This window comes from Melanostigma gelatinosum (assembly GCF_949748355.1).
Source record: "Melanostigma gelatinosum genome assembly, chromosome: 11".
NCBI classification, from domain to species: Eukaryota; Metazoa; Chordata; class Actinopteri; order Perciformes; family Zoarcidae; genus Melanostigma; species Melanostigma gelatinosum.
The window spans coordinates 12,918,379-12,936,994 of NC_136644.1; the positions used below are offsets into that span (position 1 = coordinate 12,918,379).

Below are 18,616 nucleotides of genomic sequence, written 5' to 3' on the forward strand. Positions count from 1 at the left end.
GAGACGACGGACATTTCCACCCACTCGATGCTAACGGTAACGTACAAGAGCGTTTTAATGCTCTGGCTATGCTCTCCATGGAGAAGGAACTTGTCAATAAGAACGTCATTGAGAGGTTTGCCACTCAGAAGAGCAAAGTTCCTTTACAAATAACTGTCATAAAAACATGCAGGTTTCCTCACCGCACTGATTGGGTGTTTCTCCAACAAACAAGGTTCATTATAGGGGCATCTTAAAATATACTTGTTCTATTAGACTATATATGACATTTATATTTTATTATAATATATTCATGATATTTATATTGTATATTTAGGATTATATGGTATTTTTATATATTCTACTGAATATTATTGTTATATGATATATATATATATATATATATATATATATATATATATATACATATTAATATACTGAATTGTATGAATAAGACGTCCTTATTATGTCAGTGTTGGAATAAATGATAACAATGTAACTGCAAAGTACTAATGCGTTTTTTGATACCTTTTTTTTTTTGCATTGAATTATACTATTTGCTGAAATTGATTGGATGGCCCTACCCAAAAAAAAATCCACCAGCCGCCACTGCTATAGACTGTATCATTATCTAATATCATTATTCAATTTTGAATTTAGATAGATGGAGGAGTGTTTGGTAAAGGGGTGGAATAGAACATTGAAAGGTGTCAATATGAACTTTGTCTAGTATAGCCTGCTAAATTTGCAAATACTGGATTGGGCAGAAGAGTTACATGTGTCCTGGAGTTGGTCGAAAGCAAGCAATTATTGAAAAGCTGGATCAGGCTGAATCCTCTCCCTTTCTATTTTTGGAAAAAAATGTTTTTCCAATACAAAACATTTGATGATTCCATGGTGGAGTTTGTTCTGGTGGAGCGAAATTGTGGTGAAGGATGTTGCGTTGATGGTGAGATAAGCAAAACATTTTTCTTGATGGTTTGGTCAATCAAGAAGATGTCTTTAATGTGTGGATCTGGAGTTACTGATTGTTCTAAGCCTAGCCTTTAATAGTTATCGTCATTTAACCAATGTTTGTCTATTGTGACCATATGGCTAGGAAATAAGACTAAAACTTTAGAGTGTTTAATCCTCCAAGAGAATCAGAAGTTTGGTTTCCAGTAAAATGGTGGGACTGCTGAGCTGAGAGAGGAGTGAAAGCCTAATGGTGGTCAAGGATAAGACACAGTGAAACATCCCTCCCGCTAATAGAATTTTCAAAAAGAAGCCATGGTAGAGGTTGCCAGAAGAATTTAACCTACAGTTGTCATGAAATAAAATTAAGCTGATTTAGTTTGTTATTTCTGTAAGTCGACTGAACAACCAGTACAGCTCCGTCGCACTCCTTCTTATTCCCACTTAAAGGATAGGTTTGGTTGACTGTTTCTCAAACCGGCGGAACAAATCAGAGAACCATGTTTACCACTGCTTTCTGTAAAGACGACTACTATTTAAGTTAAGGCTTGCCATTTTTAGTGTCACAAAAAGTCTGCTCTGCAGAGAGGTCATGCAGAAACGCATAGGGTTGTCATGTGATGAAGAATACACATTGGGGCCAGACTTCCTAACCAAATGATGCCTAGGTGCTACTTCAGGCCCCTGCTGTGTCAACTCCTTGACAGACCAAATGCCAATGAGTCTAACCACTGCTCTGGCTCCCTGTATAAAATGCTTCCTCTTCATTTGTTCTCGGGCAACTCACCGGCTCAGATCTGCTCTGTGTCTGTGAGGTCACCAGTATACCGGTATACTTTATTAAACTCACAACACCACAGCAACTTCTGAACTGGACTTGAATGATTTCCTCAACACAGGTAACAAGAACATTGGTCCAAATTGTTTCAGATGACATCCTGCAAGTTTTGGTAGGCAAATATGTGCAAGCACCCCTTTCTGGTAAATTACTTTGTAGCATAAATGTCATATTAATGGTGTTTAACTTGTGATCGTTAAGACAAAAGAATAATTAAATTGTTTTTGTTCACTTGTCGATTCTTGGCATTCTTTTGTCTAAAATACAACATGTACGTACACTGCTGTTGCCACTGCCGTTTGTTCGTTGAGGGCGTGGAGTATGCCGACCCATACATTTAAGGTAACATCAACCCAAAGAAAAACAGTGCTCTTGTAATGGATGATGTATGTTTTTTGATGTTTTCTTGTGCTTATTTTTTTCAGTTTGGTACTAGATGTTACCTTAAATGTAACAGTAAAAAAAACAAATATTGCTACATTGTCAGCCTTTGTTGGAGTTTCTGAAAAGGCTGGGTGGGACTCAGAAAGACGGCAAACATGGTTCATGCGTCAATCCGGCAGATTGTTTAGTGGGGTGTGTACGAGTCCCACCTCTGCTTAGTTAATCATCAGGTGCTTGGGCTGGTTTGGTGCTAGATAGGTTAGGCCCTGTTCAGACCTGGCATTGACATGCGTCTTGGGTGATCCAATCACAAGTGGATGGCTCTACGTCAGTTCACCTGGCACTAGAATGCGTCTCCACATGAACCACAAGTGACCACTTGCTTATTATACGTTAACACTCATACGTTAACACCTACAAAATTCAGCGGGAGACAGCAGTAGTGATATCCTGTATATTTGTGAATTTGGGTAGATTTCATGAACATAAAGATACAAGGGTCCCCGGGGACCGCCGTACTGCCACAGAGATTCAGAAAGCTGGGGATGGGTTGAGGTCGGCAGGTGTCCGATCTGTGCAGAGCACTTGAACAACTGAGTTGCCTCTTGATGCAGAGTATATGTTCAGGGCTTTTATTTTGAAAGGTCAGAAAGGAAGGAGTGAAACTGTTATATGCTGCTGTTGACAATGTGGGAGTTATAAAGTGTTTTCTGTCTTGGTTCAGTTCCTCTGTATTATCATTTTATTACCTTCATAAAGTATAGGCGTTACATAACCCTTGGCTACACAAGCTGTTGTGGATCACTGGTCTTGGTGGGCAACACACACACACACACACACACACAAACACACTCACACAAGTCAGTAGAGTAGGCGGTCCTTCAATGTGGATCAGGACACATTCCCCTACACACTGCTAAAAGAATGTGCTCAGACCACCTTCGAATGTGGTCTAAATGATCGGACCTCAATGATTCCTCAATGCATCTTGAGTGCATTTGTGATCGGATTACCGAAGACGCATGTAAATGTCAAATGTGCTGGTAAATTATTATGACATATTAGGATTAAGTGTTGTAATAGTAATCTAGGGTTGATCACAGTTAAAACAAACAACAAAGTGAGTAAAGAAGGTGGCAGAATTGTAGTCAGTATGAACGGTAGTACTCACTCGTCATGGCGTATATCACTGATGGTTCTGTCCAGTGAGATCATGTCACTTGCTACCATGTTGAAGCCAAACTCTTTGATGGAAGTCTGGATGGCGTCTTTGTACTCTGGACCCAGGACAAAAGGCTTGGCTCCCTCTCCAGGACCGCCGAGGACCCCCAGAGGCTCAGGTTCCTTGAGCTCAAAGTTTCCCAGGATACCTTTCTTCAGGACGGGGCTGGTGTAGGCTTGGGTGTGGGGCTTGAATGTCACATACTGCTGCTGGATCACCTGTTTTTGGTTTGGCTGCTGGTCGGGATTATGGGGTTGGTTGGCACCACCTAGAGATGACAACCAGACACCAAAAGATGACACAATACTGTTGGGATCTAAGGAGCGTGTTTGGGTTATCAGCATTTAAGAAACTGAATTCTTGACATCAATAGAATTATTAATGTATGTAACAATTATTAATGATTATTAATAACAACGGGGCACCACCCTGCGAACAGGGACCAATAACCAAACGATAAAACTAAGTCTCATAATTAGTGGCCACTCGTAATGTCAATAGTCGGGTGCGACTACACATTCGAAGTGACAGTGAAGGGTTAAGTTCGTACACAGGCTACTACATACAGTTTCATCAAATACATATGCACAAGTAATCACAGACGACTGCTCCTTAAAGTATAACAGAGTTTATTCAATCAAAATAGTAAATGATCAAATCAATTAATATTGCAACCAATAAACGTTATCATACAATTTTATATGCCTAATACCTAAAGGAAAGAATAAAATGGATGAGGGTGTATGTCTGTGTGTGTATGTGTATGTGTGTGTGTGTGTAAAGAAAGGGGGAGTCTTAAAGCTACAGCTAAAGACTACAAAGATGGCGGAGTCGAGTGACTCGGACAAAATGGCGGTGAGACTGCTGTATGTAATCACGTGTGCCGATGCACACATGTGTTGTGAGGCGATCGTTTGAACGGGGTTTCCCCAGGGGCAGAGATAGGAGCTGTGTGTGTTACGTGAGAAGAGGAATAAAAGGGGAGAGAGAGGAATCAGAGTTTCTGTGTGCGATGTCGCGTTGTAGTGAGAATGAGGATCGCCGATCGTATCTCACACAAGTTGCCGGTGTCGCTTCGCGAACTGACGACACTTATGCCCGATAGTCGCGTTTCCACACTTCACTCACAGAATCGATTCAAGGAAATAGAGCAAGAACAAAAATGAAAACAAATAATCCCAAAAGCAACAGTCAAACAGTTAATACACAATGCAACGGAGCTTCTCTGCTCCGTAATGATTGCGCAATATCTCAATATCACACGACAGTAACTTAAACACACAAAAACACGGGAATATCAACATATAAATGAATGGCCTGAATTAAACTTACGTTAATTTAAGCTAAGCTATGCCCAGATACCAAGAATCTTACTTGTCGATGCTTGTTGCAACGTTGGAGTGTGTTCGTGGCAAAGTGGTCCGTTTTCCTCGTCAGGAAGTGGGGGCAGGGGGAACTTTCAGCGCGGCCCTGTAGCGGGCGCTGTGTGCGCACGGCTTTTGCTGGTGCAGCTTCGGTCCGTTGGCGTGGCTCTGGAGCAAACGCAGACGTGATCAATCCTCGCTGCAGAGAGGGTGATCTAACTTCGGCTGATGGCGTGGTCCGTGCGTCTTACTAATCGTCGGTGAAGGAGGGAGGCTTGGTCGTCTTTCCTTCGCCGGAATGTGTGCACCAAAAGAAAAAGAAAAGCAAAAAGCGGAGAACGGATCGCTGAAGCGGATTCGTTATCGCGGGCTGAGTGGGCCTTTACTCAGCGTGGAACACTGTCGTTTCGACCAGCGAAATGGCTTGTGACCTGTCAGGGTTTGAGGAGGGGAGAAGGGCCGTTGCTTCCTCGTGGCCAGCGTCGGGCTGGCGGGGAAAGCTGGATCTTCTGTGGCCTGGACGGGGGGTCCGAGCGAAGAGAGCGTTGGGTGCTCCCTGTCTCAACCGAGGTCGAAGGGAAAAAGCGTTGAGGTGTGTACTGCAGTTAGTTTTGTAGAACAGTGGTTGAACCACAGGGGTCCTGGGGTCTCTTGGCCTTCGGCCAATGAGATTGCAGCGGTGCATTCAGGTGACTTCAGGAACCATAGTTTTTTGGGGGGGGGGGGAATTCACACCCTCGTGTGAAATTCCTTTGCTCTCATCAAACTACAAATCAGGATGAAACCTTTGCTTGAAAAAGTGAAGGCCTGATTCTCTTTGTTCACAGCACATGTTGAAGGTCAGACCCCAACAATACCACAACGTGCTAATAAAACTGTACCTAATGTATTTTGCCTTCATTTTCAGATTTCAGAAAACCTTCTGCTTCTGGGATTTGTTTTAAGGACCTCATTACAGATGTTGATCCAAATACCCTGTTTGTTTGTTTGCATTGTTATCAGCTACTGGGCTGCAACTGACATTTACTTTTGATAGAAATAAATGTTTTGATGTTTTTATCAGTTTTATCAGTCATCCAATAGCACCAAATTTCCTCCGAGCCCATGGTTGACAATTTTAAATATCAAATAATCAACAGTGTGTAGAGAGAATATTTGGAGATTTTGGAAGAATTACTCCTTTCTGGAGTAATAAATGGGACAGATTAAACACCATCTAAATGTGATTACAACATTACTTTACATTGACACTTTCATTTGAGATGCCTTCATATGGTGAAATATCTTAACTTTTGAAAATGTATAAAATGATGAGAATTGAACAGATCTTAAACCTCTGTTGGACAATGAGTGTATTGTTGTCAACAAATCATAAACAAATGTAAATTCAACAGTTTTCAGACTTGTGCTGCATTTACTCTCTGAAACGTTTCTGATACAGTGTCTAACAGCCTTAATTACCTTGCAAACACTACTTCCTGGTAAAATTCACACATATAAAACTTGTACATGTAATATATGGATCAGGGCCTTTAAAATTACAGGTAAATTACAGTGCCTGCTAAATAAAAGCTTGAGCCTTTTTCTTAAAAATGTAGAAGCAGTGTTTGTTTATGGGATGTTTAAAAATGGAACTGCGCCTCACCATGTTTGAGTCTGATGGAGTTGAGGTCGACCTCCACCCCTTCCACATGAGGCCAGGGCACCACAGGCTTAAACTGATCAGCTAGGTCTCCTTTGGGCAGCACACCATCATCCTGTGTGGAGGATACGACAGAGACATTGCACAGAATGCACATTATAAACATTACATCAGAGAATAATACAGTAGTTGAACTTGCTGGGACAAAGAAATGAATGAGTAATAATAAAACAATATGATTAACAGCTACGTGTATCATTTGAGAAGATTATTTAGAGCTGATAAGAGCCTGTCACAAGTAATCACTAACAGAGGGGGATAAATGCAGCCTACATAATGCTCTGTGGGTTTGTCATTATGAGCTTTTAAAGATAACTGTCCTCATTATTTGGTTTTAAAACATTTACTGCATGGTTGAGTCAGACCCAATTAACCATTTAGGGAACCTTATGCGTGTTAAAAAAGGTACCTTGTTGAATGTTTGACCCCTGGTTGCAGCATCATACCGTTTTGTTTGTTCTCATGCATGCACACAAGGTTTACAAATGCACATTCCTACCAAGGATTTTACAAAACACCACTGATCTACAGTTGTGCTTTTTGGCATAACATGCGTTTGAACCTTTGACCACCAAAGTATAATCAGTTTATCTTTGTGACTATAGTTGCTAAATTTGAGGACATTTCCTCGTGATACATCGCGTTCACAAGAATGGGGCAGACGGACAGACAAACCGAAAACATATTGCCTCCGGCCACGGCTTTCACCGGCGTCTAGTCATAAAAAGGCTCCTATTGATTGTACCAAAGGTGAGCAAAAAAGTCCACCAGCCATAGACAGCCAATGTAATAATCATGTCACTCAAGCCTAATTTTACAAAAGTCTTAACTTGTAGAAAGGTTTTTTGTTGCTAACCTATACTTCAATGGGGTTTTTCCTTCATATGGCAATTTTGTGGCATACAATCGTAGATTCAATGTCTTTATGAAATCTTAAAGGTGCTAAATATGAGATTGGGAGCATTTCTATTGCCTCTCAACAACTGTCAACGTGGTGATGGCTGAGCCGGCGGCTTCCAGCTAACGACGCTAACAGCGCAAACAGTGCAAACAACAGAAAAAGTACTGACAGAGCTAACAGTGTTAAACTAAGGGGAAACTGGAGGGTGGGCACTATGCTTCCGTGACAATGCCATCCATCGAGACGGTGTTTACAGCTGTAACTGCCGTATGAGCGCAGTGCAGAGCGGTGGCTGTGAGCTAGCCAGTGGGGCACTCTCACATGCACAAACATGCACTGAAAGGCATCCGGGCTGACCCAACAATGTCAATAAAGCAGGAAGAAACTCAGATTACAACACACACACAGAGGGAGAGTGACTTAATTCTGTGCTCAGGCAACCAAGTTTGTTTAAGTCACATTCAGAAGGATTCGTATTTAAGTGGATCAAACATTAACCAACCACTTATAACTGCACTATTCACTCTATGTCTGTGGATATTTAAGGATAATTGTAGGAGGTAGTGTGTAATAGATAACACATGCCCTGACTACTCCACATCCTGTCATTTACAGGATCTAGCCTGGATAGATTCATTATAGTATATCGTACATTTATTTATTATTTGTGTTGATGTGCTTCAACAATTTGAATGACCTACCCCCCAATAACTCAAACTGCTGTCAGAGCTGAATAAATTAAACTAGAAAATGCATTTCCTGCTGAAAATGCGTTGGAATGCTGAAAGCTGAAATGAATCTCAAAAACATTGCTGAAAATAGATATCCAATTTATAAAAAATTGCAAAAAGCTGAATAATTCAAAAAGTTGAAAGATTACAAATATGAAGTTATATCACCCCTCTCCTGAAAGAGCTGAACATTTTGATATTCGAACGGTTTCTGTAGCTTAAAAGAATTCCAGCAGTAGTGATATTTGTTGTAGTAGTAGTAGTAGAAGTATTATTCGCAGTATAAGTATGACTACCATTTGAATAAGTACTAGTTGTAGCAGTAGTGATATTTGTAGTAGCAGTAGTAGTAGAAGTTGTCGTCGAAGTATTTGTAATTAGAAGAAGTAGTAGAAGTAGTAGTATCAGCAGTCGTACTAATAGCTGTAGTAGTATTAGTACTGGTTATTAGTACTGGTAGTAGCAGTATTAGCAGTTGTGGTATCAGTAATAATAGTAGTGGTAGTGGTAGTAATAGCAGTAGTGGTAGTAATAATATTTATGGTAGCAGTAATAGCAGTAGCAGTAGTAGTAATAGTAGCAACAGCAAAAGTTGTAGTAGTCGTGGTAATACTAGAAATATTAGCAGTAGTAGTAGTTGTCGCAGTATTAGTAAGAGCATTCATTATTTCAACAAAAAAGCCTAATTTTGAGCGAAACGTTTAAATACAGTTAATCCATGAGGCTTTTATTTTCAAAGGGTGGGACTGGGTGGGGGAGGGAGGGGGAGAGGAGACATAATCATCATGTTTGACACATAAACAGAGGTTATTAAATGGCAGGCTTCATCACAAGCAGTTCAGTTAGAATTCACTCTCTGGGGCTTTTATTTTGAAATGGGGTGTGGGGGAGAGGAGACAGAATCATAATGTTAGATAAACACAAACCGGTTATTAAATGACAGGCTCATCACAAGCATTTCAGTTAGGATTCATTCTGTGGGGCTTTTATTTTAAAATGGTGTTTGTGTGTGTGGGGGGGGGGGTGGAGGAGGGGGGAAAATACCTCTAAAGATCCCTAAGACCTGAATGACTGTATGAGAGACACAGAGAGAGAGGGAGAGAAGTGTATGTGCGCGTGTGTCTGTGAGTCTGTGTTGGGGGGAGGGGGGAAAGACCTCTAAAGATCCCTAAGACCTGAATGACTGACTGAGAGAGACACAGAGAGAGAGAGGGAGAGGAGTGTATGTGCGCGTGTGTCTGAGTCTGTGTGTTTATCAACATCACGAATTGGCTTAATTCTCTCTATTAACTCTATGGTGCAGAAAGTTGGTTTTCTGAATTAATCTAAATTAAGATTTGACATTTGCAAAACTGGAACCAGAGAAAAGTTCTAATTTTGGCTTGAAAGATCAAAATAAATCACTAATTGATGATCAGAAAGGCAGCAGATTCATTTATTTGTAGCAGTCACACATTCACCTGTGTGCCTGAAGCCATTTGAAAATATTCTCCATCGAGATCCCATTGAAAATAAAAAGCTTAATAATTCAAAAAGTTTAAAGGTTAGAAATATAAAAAGTCATAGCACCCCTCTGGTGAAAGAGCTGAAGATTTTGATAGTTGAATGGTTTCTGTTAGATAAACACAAACCGGTTATTAAATGACAGGCTCATCACAAGCATTTCAGTTAGGATTCATTCTGTGGGGCTTTTATTTTTAAAATGGCGTGTGTGTGGAGGGGGGAGGAGGGGGGAAAGACCTCTAAAGATCCCTAAGACCTGAATGACTGTATGAGAGAGACACACAGAGAGAGAGGGAGAGGAGTGTATGTGCGCATGTGTCTGTGAGTCTGTGTGTTTATCAACATCACTAATTGGCTCAATCGCGAACACCTGTGTGCCTGAAGCCATTTGAAAATATTCTCCATAGAGATCCTATTCAAAAAATAAAAAGCTTAATAATTCAAAAAGTTTAAAGGTTAGAAATATGAAAAGTCATAGCACCCCTCTGGTGAAAGAGCTGAACATTTTAATAGTTGAACGGTTTCTGTAGATTAAAAAATGAAGGAGGAGAAGCGGTGCGACGGAAGAAATAGAAGAAGTTGAATAAAGATTTGAAGAACAACAGTTGGAATGCTGAACAGCATTCCAACAAAAAGCATTTCCTGCTGAAAATGCGTTGTAATGCTGAAAACTGAAATTAATCGCAAAAACATTGCTGAAAATAGATATCCAATTCAAAAACAAATTGCAAAAACCTTAAACATACACTCCTCTCCCTCTCTCTCTGTGTCTCTCTCATACAGTCATTCAGGTCTTAGGGATCTTCAGAGGTCTTTCCCCCCTCCTCCACCCCCCCCCCCCCACACACACACCCCATTTTAAAATAAAAGCCCCACACACATGATTTGTTGCAGCTGTTACGTGTTGCATCTCGGCCAATCAGACATGAGTATTCTGATAAGTTTCCTGATTCGAGTGACATTTACACACACCGCGACACAAGAGGGAGAGGTGAGGAAAGACATGGCAGAGCAGGACAACAGTCATGTAAGCTGTAAAAGATAAAACATCGGACAATCTCCAAATGAGAAAGTTTGCCAGAGATATCAGAGCCTCTCTCTCGCTCTCTCTCTGCCTCTCTCTCTCTCACAAATTCTTTCTTCTCTCTCTCTCTCACAAATTCTTTCTTCTCTCTCTCTCTCTCTCTCTCAAATTCTTTCTTCTCTTGCTCTCTCACAAATTCTTTCTTCTCTCTCTCTCTCTCACAAATTCTTTCTTCTCTCTCTCACTAATTCTTTCTTCTCTCTCTCTCTCCCTGTCTATGTCTCTCTCTCATACAGTCATTCAGGTCTTAGAGACTTTTAGAGGACCCCCCCCCCACCCCATTTCAAAATAAAAGCCCCAAAGAGTGAATTCTAATTGAAATGCTTGTGATGAAGCCAGGCATTTAAAAACCTCTGTTTATGTGTGTCAGACATTATGATTATGTCTCCTCTCCCCCACCCAGCACCACCCTTTCAAAATAAAAGCCCCATGGATTAACTGTATTTAAACAAGCTCAAAATTAGGCTTTTTTGCTAAAAAAATGAATGCTCTTACTAATACTGCGACAACTACTACTGCTGCTGCTAATATAGTATTACTACTTCGACTATAACTTTTGCTGTTGCTACTATTACTGCTACTACTGCTACCATCAATATTATTACTACCACTACTGCTATTACTTATACGACAACTGCTACTACTACTCCTGCTATTCATGCTACTAAAAGTAGTCATACTACTACAGCTATTAGTATGACTGCTACTAGTACTACTGCTACTGCTACATCCTCTACTGCCATTACTATTACGACTACTACTACTACTGTGATATTAAATACTACGACCAATACTACAGCTGTTACTATGACTACTGATACTACGTCTTCTACTACTTCTTCTAATTACTAATACTTCTACTTCTAATAATACTTCTACTACAACTACAACTTCTACTACGACTACAAATATCACTGCTACTAGTACTTATTCAAATGCTACTAATACTTCTACGAATAATACTTACACTAAAACGTATACTCCTACAAATATCACCACTGATGAATTTATTTAAGCCACAGAAACTGTTCAAATATCAAAATGTTCAGCTCTTTCAGGAGAGGTGTGATATGACTTTTCATATTTGTAATCTTTAAACTCTTTGAATTATTAAGGTTTTTGCAATTTGTTTTTGAATTGGATATCTATTTTCAGCAATGTTTTTGCGATTAATTTCAGTTTTCAGCATTCCAACGCATTTTCAGCAGGAAATGCTTTTTCTAGTTACAGAATGTATTATTTGGAGAAGACAGGGGAAGCTTGTCGGCACACTTATACCCGACCCATAAATGTATCATGATGCTGCCATTCACGCTTTAAAGCAAATGTCAGTCGGAACGCATTTCCGTATCAAAAAGAAAAGATAACATAATTTGACGGTCTAAACTGGTCTTTTCGGAACACTAGCTATATCACGGGACGTACGTGTTTCAGGAGAATGGTATGTGACATTGTTAAAAACATATTCCTGGTCGAAATAGCAGGACTTTCAGCAAAGACATAACGTTAAGTTTTGTCATGTGATCATGATTATGATCTGATTGTGTCATTTGTGACATGTCAACTTTCTGGAAGTTCCGGCTTAGCGAGGCGTGATGCCAAAATGGTGACATGTGCGGATATATCCAGTGTGATTTCGGAATGCAGAGTTAATGATGTAGTGACATGTGAATAGAGCTTACTGTACTCGTATTAAACGACAAACGTTGCAACTGTTATATTACATACACATGTGTCAAATTACTACATAAGCAAAGAGTATCGATGCAGCTAACAACTCCGTTAAGTTAGTCGCTAGCTACGAACAAATCTCCATGACAACCGATGTAAGTTAGTAGCTAGAGCTAGCCATACAGCTGAATGAATGCGTACCCATTCCGCTGCATTAGGAATGATGTTCTTACTATTTAAGACACACAATCTGCTACTATGACCCTACTGTCATTATCAGTCACCATCCCTGTTACTCATATCTTATAGCTAACGGTACGTGTATTATACACTTCGATGTTAGAGTCAGAGTCATGCTAGCACGGACTATTGTTACATGCAGTTCCCCTTTGGACACTTTACGTTATCTGGGTTGCTGTTGTCAACTCACCCGTTTTTCAAAGGGGTTGTCATCGTTGGGTTTCGGCGACAGAGAAGACCAGAGCACCAACAATCCAAGAAAGGTCCCAATGAAAAGCAAACTCCGTATAATAAATCCAACTTTCAGCCTCATCTTGGATGCTCTTCCCGGGTAGCCAGGCTGAAAACAGATAAGCTAACGTTAGATGAGTTAACGTTAGCTAACTGCTAACGTTATTGCCCCTAGCAAGGGCTAACCGACCGGCAGGATAGGCAGCCAGCTAACAACTAACGCTAGTTCTAGACGACACTGGCATTAACTCGACAAGCGGTGGTGCTTCCCGCTAAAATGATACTTTGTATTGTGTCAGGCTGATGGAAACGGCTCCTTTCCGGTTCACGCGGTGTCCTTCTTGATAATTGGTCTCTCTGACTTGCTACCACTGTTCTGCCCAGCCCAGAGGTACACGCCTGTAGCGGCATTCAATGGTTCTAACTAAAGCAAGAATGTTGCCTGACATATTAGTCATTCTGTAATATACATGACGTTAGACTCTCTCGTGGATTCTCAGGTATTAAAGCAGGTTCACTGGGTGTGGGAAGAGTAACTAGAGTAGGCCTAGCTGTCTGCTTTTTCGAACATTCGTTAGGTGTGCTGCTCAATAATAAACCTTGGGCTGTGGCTCATTGTTGTAACGCCCACGTCAAATAGCCTACTAATGCAGAGATAATTATTATAAAGCGGTTATTATAAAGCATTATAATAATAATACATGTTTGTAGAGTGTTGTCTTTGTATATGATGTTGTTAATTTCAATTCGATCTGTTGTGTTAATTTCGCAGTGGCGGCTGGTCAATAGAGGGCCATGGGGCCTGGCCCCACCTTGAGCCACACAAGGTGTGGCTCAAGGTTTTGAGCCACACCTTGTGTCAAGGTTTTGATTTTTTTTTTATAATAAACATAAACTAGAAAATGCATTTCCTGCTGAAAATGCGTTGGAATGCTGAAAGCTGAAATGAATCTCAAAAACATTGCTGAAAATAGATATCCAATTTTAAAAAAAATTGCAAAAAGCTGAATAATTCAAAAAGTTGAAAGATTACAAATATGAAGTTATGTCACCCCTCTCCTGAAAGAGCTGAACATTTTGATATTCGAACGGTTTCTGTAGCTTAAAAGAATTCCAGCAGTAGTGATATTTGTTGTAGTAGTAGTAGAAGTATTATTCGCAGTATAAGTATGAGTAGCATTTGAATAAGTACTAGTTGTAGCAGTAGTGATATTTGTAGTAGCAGTAGTAGTAGAAGTTGTCGTCGAAGTATTTATAATTAGAAGAAGTAGTAGAAGTAATAGTATCAGCAGTCGTACTAATAGCTGTGGTAGTATTAGTACTGGTTATTCGTACTGGTAGTAGCAGGAATAGCAGTATTAGCAGTTGTGGTATCAGTAATAATAGTAGTGGTAGTAATAGCAGTAGTGGTAGTAATAATATTTATGGTAGCAGTAATAGCAGTAGCAGTAGTAGTAATAGTAGCAACAGCAAAAGTTGTAGTAGTAGTGGTAATACTAGAAATATTAGCAGTAGTAGTAGTTGTCGCAGTATTAGTAAGAGGATTCATTATTTCAACAAAAAAGCCTAATTTTGAGCGAAACGTTTAAATACAGTTAATCCATGAGGCTTTTATTTTAAAAGGGTGGGACTGGGTGGGGGAGGGAGGGGGAGAGGAGATATAATCATCATGTTTGACACATAAACAGAGGTTATTAAATGACAGGCTTCATCACAAGCAGTTCAGTTAGAATTCACTCTCTGGGGCTTTTATTTTGAAATGGGGTGTGGGGGAGAAGGGGAGAGGAGACAGAATCATAATGTTAGATAAACACAAACCGGTTATTAAATGACAGGCTCATCACAAGCATTTCAGTTTGGATTCATTCTGTGGGGCTTTTATTTTAAAATGGCGTGTGTGTGTATGTGTGTGTGGGGGGGGGTGGAGGAGGGGGGAAAGACCTCTAAAGATCCCTAAGACCTGAATGACTGTATGAGAGACACAGAGAGAGAGAGGGAGAGGAGTGTATGTGCGCGTGTGTTTATCAACATCACTAATTGGCTCAATCGCAAACACCTGTGAGCCTGAAGCCATTTCATGGAGATAAAACAGGGAAACACCTCTCAAACAAATCATCAAAACTCCCATAACCGTAGCTCCTATTGCTCCGATATTAATAATTGAGGGGAAGAATGAGTTGAAGAACAGATTCTGTAAAAATTGTGTCTGTAGTGTAAAAAATGTGGCTTAACTGGCGATCTAGAAATGGGGGTACCGTGTTCTGTGGAAGATGTTTTTGAAGCAAAATTTAACATTGGTCTCTATGGAGCAGAAAGTTGGTTTTCCTCTCAATTAACGGCTTCCGTGTCAAATGTGGAAATCTGTGGGATTCCACAGTAATTTTTCTACGACAAGGACAATATTAGCTACTTCTACATCCAGAAATTATGCATGAAGAGTGAAGATTGTGGACACAGTGGCAAAATACAAATGTTTTTTTCACAAGAATCTCAAGCTGCTCTTCACTCTAGCGGTGACATCACGCACTCTAAGCTGCGCAATACACACCCATTATAAAGTCAGAAAAGTGCTGAAAAATCATAAAAGTTAAATTGCTGCAGTTCAAAAAGTTAAAAAGATATCAAAAAGCTGAATCATTTTGGCAATAGTTGAGGGTTTTCTCAACATTTGAAAGTTGAAATGGTGTCTGTAGCTGAAAGTATGAGGAAGTTGAAGGATTTGAAAGTTGAAGAAGTTTAAGAGGATTTGTAAATATTCTCCATAGAGATCCCATTCAAAACAAAGTTGCTAAAAGCTTAATAATTCAAAAAGTTTAAAGGTTAGAAATAGCGGTTTCTGTAGCTTAAAAAATGAAGAAGAAGAAGCGTTGCGACGAAACGGGGGACGGAAGAAATAGTGGAATGCTTAACAGCATTCCAACAATAAAGAAACAGGATAACAATAGTTGGAATGCTTAACAGCATTCCAACAACTAGAAAAAGCATTTCCTGCTGAAAATGCGTTGGAATGCTGAAAACTGAAATTAATCACAAAAACATTGCTGAAAATAGATATCCAATTCAAAAACAAATTGCAAAAAGCTTAATAATTCAAAAAGTTTAAAGATTACAAATATGAAAAGTCATACCACACCTCTCCTGAAAGAGCTGAACATTTTGATATTTGAACAGTTTCTGTGGCTTAAACTAATTCATCAGTGGTGATATTTGTAGGAGTATAAGTTGTAGTAGAAGTATTATTCGTAGAAGTATTAGTAGCATTAGAATAAGTACTATTAGTAGTGGTAGTGGTATTTGTAGTAGTAGTAGAAGTTGTAGTAGAAGTATTATTAGTCGTAGAAGTATTAGTAATTAGAAGAAGTAGTGGAAGATGTAGTATCAGTAGTCATGGTAATAGCTTTAGTATTGGTCGTAGTATTTAATATCACAGTAGTAGTAGTAGTAGTAGTAGTAATAGTGATGGCAGTCGAAGATGTAGCAGTAGTAGTAGTACTAGTAGCAGTCATACCAATAGCTGTAGTAGTATTACTACTTTTAGTAGCATGAATAGCAGCAGTCGTAGTAGCAGTTGTCAAATAAGTAATAGTAGCAGTGGTAGTAATAGTAGCAGTGGTAGTAATAATATTGATGGTAGCAGTAATAGCAGTAGCAGTAATAGTAGTAACAGCAAAAGTTATAGTAGAAGTAGTAGTAGCAGCAGTAGTAATACTATATTAGCAGCAGCAGTAGTAGTTGTCGCAGTATTAGTAAGTGCATTCATTTTTTTTAACAAAAAAGCCTAATTTTGAGCTTGTTTAAATACAGTTAATCCATGAGGCTTTATTTTGAAAGGGTGGGGCTGGGTGGGGGGAGAGGAGACATAATCATAATGTCTGACACATAAACAGAGGTTATTAAATGCCTGGCTTCATCACAAGCATTTCAATTAGAATTCACTCTTTGGGGCTTTTATTTTGAAATGGGGTGTGTGTGTGTGTGGGGGGGGGGGGTCCTCTAAAAGTCTCTAAGACCTGAATGACTGTATGAGAGAGAGAGAGAGAAGAAAGAATTAGTGAGAGAGAGAGAGAGAGAGAGAGAGAGAGAAGAAAGAATTGGTGAGAGAGAGAGAAGAAAGAATTAGTGAGAGAGCGAGAGAGAAGAAAGAATGAGTGAGAGAGCGAGATAGAGAAGAAAGAATGAGTGAGAGAGAGAGAAGAAAGAATTCGTGAGAGAGAGAGAGAGAAGAAAGAATTTGTGAGAGAGAGTGAATAAAGAATGAGTGAGAGAGAGAGAAGAAAGAATGAGTGAGAGAGAGAGAGAAGAAAGAATGAGAGAGAGAGAAGAAAGAATGAGTGAGAGAGAGAGAGAGAGAGAGAGAGAGAGAATGAGAGAGAGAGAGAAGAAAGAATGAGTGAGAGAGAGACAAGAAAGAATGAGTGAGTGAGAGAGAGAGAGAGAGAGAGAGAAGAAATAATGAGTGAGTGAGAGAGAGAGAGAGAGAGAGAGAGAGAGAAGAAAGAATGAGTGAGAGAGAGAGAGAGAGAAGAAAGAATGAATGAGTGAGTGAGTGAGTGAGAGAGAGAGAGGGAAGAATGAGTGAGTGAGTGAGTGAGAGAGAGAGAGAGAGAGGGAGGAAAGAATGAGTGAGAGAGAGAGAGAAGAAAGAATGAGTGAGTGAGAGACCTCTAAAGATCCCTAAGACCTGAATGACTGTATGAGACACAGAGAGAGAGAGAGAGAGAGAGAGAGAGAGAGAGAGAGAGAGGAGTGTATGTGCGCGTGTGTCTGTGAGTCTGTGTGTTTATCAACATCACTAATTGGCTCAACACCTGTGTGCCTGAAGCCATTTGAAAATATTCTCCATAGAGATCCTATTGAAAATAAAAAGCTTAATAATTCAAAAAGTTTAAAGGTTAGACATATAAAAAGTCATAGCAGACCTCTGGTGAAAGAGCTGAACATTTTAGTAGTTGAACGGTTTCTGTAGCTTAAAAAATGAAGGAGAAGAGGTGCGACAGAAGAAATAGAAGTTGAATAAAGAAACAGGATAACAGTTGGAATGCTTAACAGCATTCCAACAATAAAGAAACAGGATAACAATAGTTGGAATGCTTAACAGCATTCCAACAATTTTACAAATTGTCAATATTTGTGTTTTTGAACTGTGGAATGTACCCAGTAATATGTGTAAAATATGATATGTCAAAATATATGCTTTTCCTGCTCGTCCTCGCCGCCTGTGTGCTCGTCTGCTCGTGCTCTCCGCCTGTGTGCACAACATGTCTCAGAACGCTCAGCTAGGGGGGCAAAATCATTTTGGCCCAAAAGAGGCGGGTCTATGAAGCGGTTTAGCCAATTGCTGATTGAAGATATAAATGAGTGACATACAATTTAGCCAATCAGCGCCCTCAAATAGATTCAGCGTGGGGCCAGAAAGATTTGGCCCCCCTTGCTGCACGTTCTCGTCAGGAGAAGTCTCTACGCGCGAGTGCCAGCGCAAGAACTACTCCTCCAAGACCCGTTTGAGAGGTGAACTGATAATCAGCCTGACCTCACAATCAGACAGCAGACTAGCGGGAAAGGGAAGCAGTACATGCGAAGCTTCTGTACTAGCTGTACACCAGACAGGTTTGGCTAGCTGGATGACGTCATGCTAATAACATATTTAGCTTTTTAAAACAACGGGGACAGATCCAGCACGGACAGTTACGGGAGTGAGGGATGAGGAGGTAAGGAAACATGAGAACACCAGGACACACATAAGAACTCTGTCAAACTACATATTAGGCAAAGTGAACATCTTTTCTTCTACATAGTTGTCCTCAGTCTCATC

The 18,616-nt window shown here is 40.0% G+C and overlaps 1 protein-coding gene across 4 annotated transcripts in view; it reads right to left on the reverse strand.

Annotated features, from left to right (window-relative positions):
• The window catches only part of galnt7 (UDP-N-acetyl-alpha-D-galactosamine: polypeptide N-acetylgalactosaminyltransferase 7), a 30,954-nt gene extending 17,597 nt beyond the window's left edge, over window positions 1-13,357 (reverse strand). For all 4 annotated transcript variants that reach the window (XM_079278808.1, XM_079278806.1, XM_079278807.1 and 1 more), the window contains exons 1-3: window positions 12,764-13,357; window positions 6,387-6,498; window positions 3,327-3,645 (exon numbers count right to left, since the gene is read on the reverse strand). In XM_079278808.1, coding sequence (XP_079134934.1) covers window positions 3,327-3,645; window positions 6,387-6,498; window positions 12,764-12,886 — 554 coding nt within the window. In that variant the 5' untranslated portion in view covers window positions 12,887-13,357. The remainder of the gene's footprint in view (window positions 1-3,326; window positions 3,646-6,386; window positions 6,499-12,763) is intronic.
• Window positions 13,358-18,616: the final 5,259 nt, after the last annotated feature.